The 13891-nt window shown below is 37.8% G+C and overlaps 1 protein-coding gene across 2 annotated transcripts in view; it reads right to left on the bottom strand.

Moving 5' to 3' along the window:
• LOC137277705 (solute carrier family 12 member 2-like) overlaps positions 1 to 13891 on the bottom strand; it is a 72400-nt gene that overhangs the window by 18147 nt on the left and 40362 nt on the right. For both annotated transcript variants that reach the window (XM_067809585.1, XM_067809586.1), the window contains exons 4-16: positions 9720 to 9859; positions 9363 to 9473; positions 8454 to 8565; positions 7821 to 7948; positions 5445 to 5756; positions 4801 to 4908; positions 4228 to 4351; positions 3759 to 3860; positions 3267 to 3422; positions 2303 to 2402; positions 1981 to 2092; positions 1253 to 1390; positions 912 to 1018 (exon numbers count right to left, since the gene is read on the bottom strand). In XM_067809585.1, coding sequence (XP_067665686.1) covers positions 912 to 1018; positions 1253 to 1390; positions 1981 to 2092; positions 2303 to 2402; positions 3267 to 3422; positions 3759 to 3860; positions 4228 to 4351; positions 4801 to 4908; positions 5445 to 5756; positions 7821 to 7948; positions 8454 to 8565; positions 9363 to 9473; positions 9720 to 9859 — 1750 coding nt within the window. The remainder of the gene's footprint in view (positions 1 to 911; positions 1019 to 1252; positions 1391 to 1980; positions 2093 to 2302; positions 2403 to 3266; positions 3423 to 3758; positions 3861 to 4227; positions 4352 to 4800; positions 4909 to 5444; positions 5757 to 7820; positions 7949 to 8453; positions 8566 to 9362; positions 9474 to 9719; positions 9860 to 13891) is intronic.

Raw genomic sequence — 13891 nt, 5'->3', positions numbered from 1 at the left:
AAATTGAAACTACCCTGGGAAACCAAGACTTTGTGCATTTAACATAAAAAGGAAATCCCAAACACATGTGAAAAGGTTTCATTTGGGAACACTATATATTTTTTGGTTAGCTTTGCAGGTGATTAGAAAACTATTTAGTTAGTGTATGTGGAGTGCTACAGTAAATTATGACATGTTAATCAGCACTCTTTTACTTCTTTTGCAATTCCTGAAAACTACAATTTCTGTTTGAAAATTGCAGCAAGCATTGTCACCAAGGTGATATAATCTCCTGCCACATACTATCACATCAAACTTAAAAAGAAATGAAAGTGAAGGTCATAGTTTAAGATGAAGTAAAATGTCACCAAAGACATGACTAACAAACGCTCTTGATATCTGTAGTTGTTCAAACACAAAAATACTTTTAAGAGTCACTTAGACCTTGACCAGTGTTTAAACTGCCTAAAAAACAATTGCCTTGACCTTGAAAATTAACTGAAGGTCACCAAAAATCAACTGGGCCCTGCACCTTGCCTCGATAAAGCTTGGTTTTGAATATGAAGAAAATCCAGTGAATGGTTCTTGAGATATCTCGTTGACAAGGCAAAACGCTTAAGACCTCTTGTGACTTTGAGATAAAGGTCAATGTCACCAAATCTGACTGAGACTGTTCTTTTACTGTGAAAAACCTAGATGCCAAATATGAAAAGAATGTAGTCAACGGTTCCTAAGATATTCCAATCCGTACGGATGTAAGTATGTACATAAGGACAGACGGACAGAGGCTAATTCTATATAACCCGCTTCGTGTCAAACATGTGGCAAGGGATACAAACACAGACATTTTGTGGAGTACAATTACCAGTATTACACATATCATAGGAAATCAACTTCCATCTATAGCATAACACAGAATTCCTATCACTCACTGTATAATCTTGAAATATTCTTCCACAGAACTTGGCTCACATTTTGTCCAATCAGATTTGAAACCCATTATCAATGTGTTAGGTCGAAGTTTGCCAACGCCAACAGTCTACAAAAGATACATACAAAGTGAACATACAGCATAAAAATATAACAAAAAAAAATAACACTATGAAAGTTATTTACATTCTACGAATATTTCTGACAATCGCATAGAAGGAAATTTTGTGGTTGTAGAAGGTTGCGTTTTAAGTTACTTGACCAAATCAGAATCTTATATCACATCGGACAGCCAATTGGGTCCTTGACCATTCTTCACTAAAGAAAAACCTTTGACTCTCACATGCATTATGGACTGGGCACCAAGGCGAAATGAAGGGGATGTAGTGGCCGTGTAGAAGGCCTTGACTCTCCGCTTGCTCAGCCAGCTATATGCAGCATTGGTATTGAGAAGCTTCTTCAGGTTACCACTCTGTGGACCCTGAAACAGACAAGATACATGTTGTCCATTCTGTGGGATGTTCTTTGGGTAGAATTGCATGTCCCATGTAGTTATGATTACTGATTAACACACTTCAAATACAACAATGTTTTTTTGCTGGAATCTCTTGAGGAGTGATGACATAGCTCATCAGAAATATAACAGAAGCAACATAGTTCACTGGTAACCCCTTTGTAACGTGAATGTTTGTAGAGTAATATCAAGCAGTCAGTATCCAATGACTATGGTGTGTAGTATAGAATTGTAGAATCAATCCTTAACCGACAATGAAATTTCAGCTACCTAAAGAATGAAAGACAACACAAACACAAATATTCAAGCATGCAGTAGTTCATCTTAGAAATAACATGTCAGACTGAAGGATAGAGTGACAGTAATAGAACCACTGTATCCAAACAACATATTATGGCTGGATAAAAGAGTATAGTCCTGTCATAAAAGGTACTGCAAGGGGCTGATAGGGATACTTCTTGTTGAGACTGAGGCAATACAGTGCTGGACAGTCATCGTCTGTTCATGCTGTATGTACTGAAGAGGGTACCAAGACAATGGTCTCATGCTTTACTTACCACTATGACATTAGCACACACCATCAGGCTTATTTTTTTGCTGATATGGGACACAAAATCTATCAGAGCTGGTCGGTTCTCTGGTAAACCGGACATCACAAGCACCTGTGGTCTGGCGACAGGAAAATATATTTCTTAGTTAAATTTCATCAGCATTACTGTGATATAAAATTCAAACTATTCCTTCAATTCAGATTCCAATTCTAAAAGTCTAAGTACAGGTCAATATCTTCAAATTAATGAGTATATCTATATATACATAACATCACAAATGCATTATTTTTGTACAAGGGAAATGAAAAGCCTCAGTTACTATACATACCTGAAGTTTTTGATATGGTCCTCGACTGATACAAGTTTAAGGGAAGACTGCAGAGCATTTCGGTACACATGTGCTTGTGTTGATGATCCCCAGTTTACCTCTGAAGGTAATTATACATTAAAGTGAGTGCAACCAGTGAGACAGTGTTCAATCTTTTACCATTAGTTCCATTTGGTTTTCAAATACACAAAGTTACTTTTACGTAAACATATTTTCATATAAACATTGAATTAAGGAATGTATGCAATACTGCCCTTCTCTTTGAATTCTAAATATTCATGAATAAAGGTAAGATACACTGATGCCAGCAATATTTCAGTTACACTGCTGTCTGTAAATCATCCTACTCAGGGTGCAGCCAACCTATCTGCCTCATCTTATTCCACCTGTTTATTCTAGATGACTAATTCATCGTTAAAAAAAAATCATGTTAATGAATTAAATCATACGTATCTGTAGTGTATCAGTTGGGTTTGTGTGTAAAATACACTAGTATCATCAATAGTGTACAAACAGTCATTAGATGTGACAAAATAGACTACTGACAAACATGTGTTAATAAGAGGTTATTACATGACAGTTTTCCTTTCACCAGTCATACCAGCCCAAGACTATCATGTCAGCCTGTGTACCGAAATCCCCAAGGGCTGATATGAAAACTAAACTAAAGGGAAACTAAAGTACTAGAATCTTCACAGCGTAATACCATATATAACACATCATATTATAAACTTTTCATCATCTACTTAAATTTTAAGCATTTGTGTTTACTTATTCCATACTAGTTCAATAGCTGGGCAATACAGCTAATATTAATGAGTCCTTAGGTTGATATGGCTGACATGGTCAATATGGACATTTGCTAACAGACATTATTATATGTGCAAAATTGTCCATATTATTCATAGGTATATGATAAAGTGCCTTACAACATGACTTAGTACATGATATGGTGGTCAGTTACCTGGTTTTGTGTGGTGAACATATATAAACAAGGCACTGATGACTCCAAAAGTGATGAGTGCAGTCCACCAGTTGATGATGAACATGACTGCCAGGCAGATGAGAGCTCCAAGTAGACTGCACCATTTGTTGTAGAAACGGAATGCGGGGCGCCAGCCTGAGGTACAGAGAAAAGAGGACAGGGTGGGTAAGTGAGTGAGTGAGTGAATGAGTGTGTTACGCCACAATGAGCAATATTCCAGCTGTATGGCACAGGTTTGTAAATAATCGAGTCTAAATCAGACAATAAGTCCGGACTCGTCAACAGCATGAGCATGGATCTACTCAACTGTTGCCTCTTACATCAAGCTAGGTTTACTAAACATCAGTTTTAGCCCTGATCTTCAGAAACTAGGTAGGTGACTGAGTGGAGAGAGCATAGAGAAGGAGAGAAAAAGAAATATTTCTAATAACTACATACAAAAAAAATCATTTCTTGTCGTGGATCTCTTACCTGGAGAACGGGCAAGTGAGGCATCGAAGCAGGAATAGTTGATCAGTGTGTAAGACATAAGAAAGAAATTGGATATCACAGGGGCTATGGCATTTAAGTCACCTGAAACAAAAACATGAAGATGTGTCAAATATTCTGGAAATCAGAAGTTGTGGCGGCCGAGTGGGTTAGGCAGCTGACTGCTGGTGAATAGGTGCCTGCCTCAGAGGGGTTCAGCTCTTGGATGGGACCCACCTCAAAAACAGTACCAGAATTTGTACTTTACTACGAAAGAGTAATCCCAAATATATAATATGTTGAGCAAAGGCACTCTGTAACGCCAACAGTTGATCCATCAATCACAAATTTAATGAAGTGTGGCCTTACTAAGATCTGACATGAGTTGGAACTTCTGACTCATATGCAGGTTAAAAATAGAAAACATGGTGTACTTACAATCTTATCACAATGTAAATTGCTAAGTACTTACCGATAAAGACAAATCCTAAACCTATAAAATAAGCCAGCAGATAGGCACGCCTTGGGCCATCATCAATCCCATAGCCTTTAGCAAAAAAGTGTATTTTAGGGAAGATTTCATCTTTGCAAACAGCCTGAAAGACAAATATTTTTGCATGAACAAATCATTAGTCAGTCCTGCCCTTTATAATAAAGAGGTAAATCAAAAGAACTGCGCAGCAAAATAGACATTAAACAGGTTTAATTTTGGAAGACTTAGTATGTTAGGAAAAGCAAGTTTGTGCATGCTATTTAGTGATTACACACACACAGTAATAAGAGAACAATGTCCAACAACCCTAGCACAGCAGTCAGTTTGATTTCAGTTTTATCACAGTGGCCTGTGCATTATCAACAATGGAAACACCTTTCATGTGAGCACAACAAACTCATATTCAACACATGTGATATCATTATTATCAGCTGGGTCTTTACACTATGACTGCAGTAGACTTGAGCCTTGTTTTATCCATATTATAATGCTGATAGAATTATTGTAAATCCAGCAAAATCCTTGCTGACATTTGGCATTAGAAGGACATACCTGGAAGACTTTAGGGGCGGAAACAAGACTGGCTAATGCCGAGGATAGTGTGGCAGAGAAGATTCCAGCTGTGATAAGTGGACCAAAGCCTGAAATCATCTCCATGGCCTGCAACAAGTCAACATTCAGTTTATGGGTTTGTTCAAATGTGAGAGTAAATACTAAGTAAAAAAGAATAGATGACATACATTATTTCAAACATTTGTACAGGTAACTCTGTATCAGTGATCACTGGTCTAACATGGAGGAACTTTGATTATTATTTTCACATTATTGCAGTGGAAAAATACTTTCAATTTAGAAGAATAAGAACTCACAACAGAGATCAAATCTGAACAACACAGTGACATTTTTCACTCGGTATGGAACTCCTGCTGCATATCAAGTTATAGACGGACAATGGCTAATCAATATTCTCTCACAAAATGCTGATGAAAAATAAATATTTCAATACAAATGTCATAAGTAAGCAGCCATGTCTGATTTACATACTTAGTTCCATCAATACTTAGTTTCATGTATAGTCCAAATTATGGAACAATTTCCATTACTGACAAGCAATGAAAAATCTAAATGTAAGATCATTTTACAGAAATATGCTCCAGCAACATCTCACATGGCATGCTACTCCTAAGCTTACAAACCTGATAATCATTCATCAGCCCATAAGCACACAAGCCATTTTTGGCTAGAGAGCAGTTTTGTATCACATCCTCTGTATATACAATAGTTGATGAAGTGTTTGGGGCTTTCTGCGCCGCCGACATCACCACAGATGCCACCGTTGTTGTGACATTTGAAAGTTTGACAACAGTGGTTGCACCCACTGCCACATTGAGGGGTCCAACAGCATCCCGCAGCATACAGCTCCCCAGGGTCCAGGCCACGCCCAGATACACAATGGTGGAGATGAGGATGGACAATAGAGTTCCTTTCGGGATCGCTGTCTGGGCGTCCTGACAACATGAAACAAGTCTCTCAGATGTGTTGATGAGAAAACTTATAGAGAACATTCATAACAAGTCTATTCCTGGCTAGATATCCTGCTCAAAGTTTTAATTCTGATCATTACTACCCCAGATAACCCAAGCTGGGTGAAGAGAGGCAATTTTTTCAACAAACTCACTTGCCTAAGGTGAGACCACATGTAACATATGCTTTGTTGTGGGGCAGAACTGAAGTCAAACATGGTCACCCATCCAAGGACTCATACCATCCCTTACATTTCACACATGGGTCATGCATAATATACAAAAACACAACAAACTAAGGAAGCTCAGCCACATAACTTACAAAAAACTTACTGTCAATATCCCCAAATAAGATTAGGTCAGACAAAATCCTGTGGAAATTAATATACTGTAATTGTGATTACACAATGCCACTTAGAAAGTGGTCAAATGCAACATATGAGGGGATGTCAATAAGTTTTGAGCCTTGCATAGGAAAACACAAAATATTGGTATGAACCACATTTAATTTTTCAACATAGTCCCCTTGTGAGTCAAGACACTTGTTCCATCTTTTCTGCCAGACACTGATGCCATCTCTGTAGAAGGCGCCATTTTGGTCCTCAAACCAAGCCTCAGTAGCAGCAATAAGCTCATTATCATCCTGAAATCTACAACCACGCAAGTGTTTCTTGAGATTTGGGAACAGATGGTAATCACTTGGTGCCAGGTCTGGAGAGTAGGGGGGACGAGGCAAGATTTCGTACCCGCATTCCTGGACAGCAGTGGCTGGAACGCGAGAGGTGTGTACTGGAGCATTGTCTTGATGTAGAAGAATACCACGTCTGATCTTGCCCCAGCGCTTCTCCTTGATTGACTATCGCACTTGCCTCAACAAGTTAGCGTAATATTCCCCATTCATTGTTTCATCACAGGTTACTAGCCTAAAGTGAAAATCTTCTGGATTCTTGTTGTATCTGGTCAGCATGGAGTTACTTGTGGTGACCCTTGTTTGCTTCATTTCATCTGTAAGCATTCTTGGCACCCATCTTGCGCACACCTTAGACATGACGAGATGCTCATGAAGAACTGTCTCGATGGATCCGTGTGAAATGCCTGTGGTCTCCTCTAACTCATGGAGTGTGATTCCACGATTTTCCAGCACAAGTCTATGCACTCTGTCAATGTTTTCCTGACTAGTGCTTGTTGTTGGGCGACCTGGACAGGGGTCATCTTCAAGACTCTCTCCACCATGCTTAAATTCATTGACCCATTGTTTGATGGTAGCATATGAAGGGGAAGACTTCCCATAAACTGCTGAAAGCCTTTCTTCAGTGTTCTTCACCGAGTTTCCATCAAGAACTAAAAACTTGATTACCGCTCTATACTCAATTTTATTCATTTTCACTGCCGTGAGTGGGGGTCTCTTTCTGTCAGTGTGAGCTGTTCAATAACTTCTGAGAGTAGGATACCAAAACTTAAATATCACATCAGCTACACCCCAAGGTTCAATGTCGTACCATAGGCTGTGACACCTGGGTATGAAAAATGCTCAAGGCTCAAAACTTATTGACATCCCCTCGTATGTCATATTTGGGATTTGGGGCTGTGAAAGATTTGGTGGCTGAATGGGCTAGGCGGTTGACTTAGTGTGCTGGCAATTAGGTGCCTGACTCTGAGGGTGCGGGTTCAAATCTCAGATGGGACTCAACCAAAAAAGTACTAGAATTTGTACTTTACTAAGAAAGTCAAATCCCAAATATGACATATGTTAATATACTGTAATTCTAAAAAATAGTACTGCCTATAGTATGCAACAAAACGTTATTATCAAAATCACTTACACGTGACACAAATATCAAAATTATCATTAGTAACATAACAGTATAACTTCTATATCAAGGAATAAAATTTGTGATTTGTTTCAACCAGATTTTCTTGATGCCTAAAAATCTCAAATGTATGTCCCTTACCTAAAGTAAATAAGTTGAGGTTTTTCAGCAGTTCCTAAATAACACAATTCCTGAAAGCAGATAACATGTTTCGGAAAGTACTATGTTTTGTACGAACCTTGAGATCCCCTGAGATGTTGGCTCCAGCAAGGATGCCAGTGGCCGCAGGGAAGAATACAGAAAACACAGAAAAAAACTCCTCCCCCTCCCTAAACGCTGGCAGCATGTTCTCAATAAACAGATCACCTGAAAAGAAAGCAGTGTAACTTTTATTCAAAGGCTTTTGAGTGAGTTAGTGAGTGAGTTTAGTTTTACGCAACACTGAGCAATATTACAGCTATATGGTGGCGGTCTGTAAATAATCGAGTCTGGACCAGACAATCCAGTGATCAACAACATGAGCATCGATCTGCACAATAGGGAACCGATGACATGTGTCAACCAAGTCAGCGAGTCTGACCACGATCCCGTTAGTCACCTCTTACGACAAGCACTAAAGGTTTCTGAACATACTCCAGTGTCAAAAAGAGTTTCCAGAAAGCCGTTACAACCAGACTGTTTTTACATGCATGTTAGAACAGGAAAGGACAATTCAATGCTGTTTGAGAACCTCTATGACATTATTCCATGGATATATGCTGGAATTGTTACGAGCATCAAGGATTTAGATTCTTCGAAATTTTATATATTTGTTTAGTACTGTATCTAACTGGATACTTAACACATGTTTACTGACAGTGATTCAACTTACTGCTAAATCCCACAAACCCCTTCACTTTCTTGGCTTCTGTGGGAGGAATGACACAACCAACAAGAAAATTTACTAGTCCGATCACCAAGACAGCTAATAGTATCAGCTGGGCCTAGAAACAAACAAAATCAATTCACATAAATTCAATACAGTGAGGGAGGGAGGGAGGTAGGTAGGTAGGTAGGTAGGTAGGTAGGTAGGTAGGTCAGTAGGTCGGTCGGTCGGTCGGTCGGTCGGTCGGTCGGTTTTACACCACTTTTAGCAATATCACAGCAGGGGAAACATACTAATCTATTACACGCTTTTGAACTGACGATAGGGAGTATGTTGTCTGGACTGCAGATTCAGCAATACTGCAGCTGGATTAGAGCAGCCACATGAAAGCTGACAGAGATCAACACACATTTCAACCACCAATCCCCAGTTCATTGGCCTCAGATCTTATGACTTCATTTTTTCCATTCAAGGATACATGCTGGAAACTGTACAATAACAGAAATTAATGTTTATTCAACACGTGAAAACTCAAGAAACCTCTTCATGAGAAAACAAATGGGTACAACTTTGTAAAGCCCATTTCTGGTGTCCCTTGCCGTGATATTGCTGGAATATTGCTAAAAATGTCATAAAACCATACCCACTCATTCACTAAAGTCACAGAGCAACATAAAAAATACACAGGACTGCCTTTGGTCTTCTTCTTGTTGTGTACTACAGTCAACTATATTCCGGTCACATGAAGACAATGAAATAATTCAATGACTGACATTTTGAGCAATGACCCATTCTGTCATGGTATGAGGTCTATCCACCATGTTCAGTATGGGTTGCTTCATTTTAAATCCCTATTGTGCTGCTGACTTAAAAACCCCACACAAACAACAAAAAACTGTAGGCTTTAATACTCACCCTTGCTTCCCAGTCCATACCAATAATTGCAATGGCTAGGAGCAGAGATATTGTGATGAACCCAATTATTCGGATATCATTGGTTTCATCTACCATCAAGGCATCATTGTTCTGCAAACAAAATTTATATTGAATGGTAAATTTGTCATTTACAAAAATGAAAATATTTATCATGTTACTGATGATCATAAACCTAATAAAATGTACAAACAACATTTGTTAACTATTATCTTAAATACACTGAATATGTATGCTTGCCCAACCAAATGCAATAGTTAAAGAAATATACACATGTAGTATGCTTTAATCCAAGCACAATCTTATCAATTTACATGTTAAATGAACAAAGATTCTCACCTTCAATAAATCTCTGACAGTTTCTGCAAAACCCACAACATACATTGCAATAGCAACAGCATTGGCTACTGAAAAGATGAGCCCAATAGCACCACCAAACTCTGCTCCCAAACTACGGGATATCATATAATATGCACCACCTGAAAGAAAAGTTGGCATTGTACTCCTGGCGTCACCAATATATTACTATAAACATGATTTTTTTTAATGGACTGCCAGAACAAAACTTGCAGTTGCTTTGTTTAAAGAAGAAATTTCAACATGTCCAAGTAACATATGGCACATGTCATCTGGACAAGATGAAATTTTTTCATTTATACAACCAATGGCTATCTTTCGGCACAATTAAGTTATGATCATGTTTCTAACACAATATTCCAACCACAGATTTATAGTGAGTGAGTTAGGTTAAACCCACATTTTTCCAGAACGATCAGTCTCACGGATGTGCAAAGAAAGACCAGAGTGATATTGGTCACATTGGCCACTCTGATGGAACCCATGAGCACAAGCATCATGACGACTAGTCTTGGGAAACAGAAACTAAATATATTATCGATTATCAGAGGAGTTGTAGTGAACAATCACAAGGCTTTTTTCCCAGATTTCTTTTTCCAATTGATTTTTCTTATAACTAATACTATCATGCAATAGATGTAAAATGTATTCACAGACAGGTTTCACTAATATTTACTGTAGTGAAAATGAAACTATAAATACAATGCGCATAGCTTTATGTTGTTGAGTGCATATTTGTTTGTGAATATTTGTCAAATTTAAAGGTTAGTTTACATTATTCAAGTGTGTTACACTAAAACAATAATATTCTGATTAATCAAAAGTCTTTTGTACAATCGATAATTATTTTGAATCCTTCTTTTAATCGGTTTTTGATAAGCACTGATCACTAGGAACCAATTCTACAGGAAGGATGCAAGCAGGGTGTACTCTGAGTTTTATCATGAGTTTGTTCAAGTATACCTTAGTGAAACTATCTTGTACCAGTTTAATTTCAGCCAAATCCCATTGAATTGCATTCTACTGTAACCAATGAGTGAGTGAGTGAGTGAGGTTAGTTTTACGTCGCACTTAGCAATATTCCAGCTATATGGCGACGGTCTGTAAATAATCGAGTCTGGACCAGACAATCCAGTGATCAACAACATGAGCATCGATCTGCGCAATTGGGAACCGATGACATGTGTCAACCAAGTCAGCTAGTCTGACCACCCGATCCCGTTAGTCGCCTCTTACGACAAGCATAGTCACCTTTTATGGCAAGCATGGGTTGCTGAAGGCCTATTCTACCCCGGGACCTTCACGGGTCCTGTAACCAATATTAACAATGCCCAATAATATAAGGTGGCATAATGCCCTGCCGCAAATTATCAAATCAGACCTAAAAAGTAATGAAAGTGAAGGTTGTAGTTTAACATGAAGTTAAATGTCAACATAAATATGACCAGTCAACCTCTCTTGACATCTCTGCAGCTGTTCAAACACACACATATTTTCAAGACTCACTTTGACCTTGACCCGAATGTCATGGTGTATGAAATATGGTGAAATAGAATAAAGACATTGCCTTTCAAAAAAACAGTCTACGAAGAAATACAGTTAATCTTCTTGATGTATCTTGAAGACAATGCTAACATGCAGGCTAGCATGCTTCAAAGTGTCAAAGGCCTTGAAAAAGGTTACCCAAATCAACTGGGCCTTTCACTTTCCCTAGATAAAGCTTGGTATCAAATCGGACAGAAATGTTTGGAAGAGTGGCAGAGTTGGTACTAGTTTTAGGTCAAGAGGTACACAGTTCGAAATGGTAGCAGCTGCATACAATGATTACATGTAATTCAATCCGATAAAATTTCAACTTTTAGTACTGGTTAAAACAAGAATGCCTTGAAATGAATGGTTCATTTAAAACACTGATAACTGATCTATCACCTGACATTTGAAGAATCTAAAGACAAAAATGAAATATATCAGGTAATATCAAGTTTCACAGTTCTGATTGAAATACTTGGAGAATTTCCTGATAACATCCAAAATGAATAATCTTTGAAATACTAGACAGGAATTGTAAATACATTCCATTCTACCCAATAAAGAGCATATGTGTAATCTGATAAAAGCTCATGACTTTTGGCAATGTGAAAATTAGTTTTGAATTAGTAAAATGACTTTATGAACCCTTGGAAGCATATTTGGTTTATTGACAATTTGGTTTCACTATACAGAAGGAAGGGCTTAATTTGGAATGGTATGCGCAAAATAGGAACTAACATGTTTGGTAAGGGCGTTGTAATGATGTGGGCTGCCATCACCCATACTGGAGCAATTTAACGGCAGAATGTTACACAGATAAAATTCCTTAGCCACATGGCCTTCCCATTACACAAGAACTAAATGTCATTTATCCACACAACATTCGAGTATTGTAATGGTCCTCAAGGTCTCCAGATCTAGACCCCACTGACCATTTATGGGATGCTCTTTAGAAACAGTTGCAACCATGTCAGCCACAGCCACAGAACCTCCAAGTGCTGGCACACATAATAGAGGAAGAACATTCTCTAGATCACAATTCATAAGTTGACTGGTTCCTTGGACAGACAATTCCAATCGATTCCGGAATCTCAGGGGGGCAATATAAGATAATGACAGTAGCTGACTTTCACTCTGACATTCAACCGTTTCATATGTGAACCTCGGTCAGTGACAATGACTTGTGACAAATCTGAACAATATATTATGATATCTTGATTATTTATAATATAAAGGTAAATACATCTTAAAAACACTTTGTTTCTTTTTTCAGCTGAATACATTCAGTTAATTGGGAAAATGCTGAACAAACTTGTCTTTAAAAGCAAAATGTCACAGTTGTGATGACTGTGTCAAGTGTTCAAAGACTGATATTGTGGACAAATCAGAGAGAAATTTGAATTCTTTTTACATTCATGCAGCACAAAATAATAAGCTGCACAAGTTCATGCTTCATCTGGTTAATTTCAGCTAGACATTGATACATACGCTTTTTATCTGATTAGAAACCTTCATGTCCCTACAAGCATAGCTTATATTTAATCAAATAAACCGATTCACATCATAGTCATGTGAATGCAAAATCAACATTTCTATGCAAAACACATAGTATCATGCAGCCAGTGCTTAAGCTGGTGTATCAAAAAGACAATATAATATATATAGTGTTGGTATAGTATAAAGACAATTTTATTTGACCTTGTGATCACTTTTAATGATCTACTGACATCCTAACCCAACTCAGAAGAAACGAAAATGCACAGCATTAGCTGTTCCATCTCTCCTACAGGTCAATCACTTAATGTAATAAGGTGAGTCTGGTTAAGTCTGCAAATAGGATGTCTTCATTAATACATTTTGGTAATTCATTCATGAAAAAAATCAAGTAAACAAAAAAGGGTGTGAAGATATGCACATTTTCCTGAAGTCAAAATCTTCACAGATCTGCTCATCTCAATGTTATTTAAACTATCACAGTTTAAAACTATCACGTCCAATAGCATCAGTTTATCAGTTCAAACCACAAAGACTACAATTAAAACCAGTTTCATGAGATCAAATACCCAAATATGTGCACACACAAATTTCCAAGTTTACCTTCTAAATACTTCATTATCATGTGGAAGCAAGAGTCATCAAGGGGATTAATCCCCCTGGCCCCAATAAAGTCAAAAGAACAAATCATCTGATTGTTACTGCAAGTCCAGTTACATTGATCTAGCCAACTTGAGAGTATTCCCACCTTAACTGTCTGTATGTATTGAAGAGAAGTAATTGAGCTATCAAAAATTGGGAATTGGGATTCTGACCTTTGAGTTGTCAGGTCCATTTCAGCCAAATGTGTGTAAGTGAGTGTGACACAAGAACTGAAATTCTACCAAAAATTAGGAGCTTCAGTTAAAAATTTGTATCCAATAGACCAGTTATTCAGCAACACATCCCTGTAAGCTGAGTCAAATTTGTTGTCATGAAACCGAAAACAGTATCTAAATAGTCCGTGAGGGCAAAGTGAACCACTGGACATGCTGGTCTTTGTGTGCACAAAGATGAACAGGCAATTAAAATTTCATCAGAAATAACTAAAGATATTAATCCTTTCACTGTGGATAGCCATGATCTGTCAT

The sequence above is a fragment of the Haliotis asinina genome, chromosome 3 (genome assembly GCF_037392515.1).
Source record: "Haliotis asinina isolate JCU_RB_2024 chromosome 3, JCU_Hal_asi_v2, whole genome shotgun sequence".
In the NCBI taxonomy this organism is placed as follows: domain Eukaryota; kingdom Metazoa; phylum Mollusca; class Gastropoda; order Lepetellida; family Haliotidae; genus Haliotis; species Haliotis asinina.
Note: the sequence above shows the minus strand (reverse complement) of the source record. Positions and strands in the feature narration are given on the sequence as shown.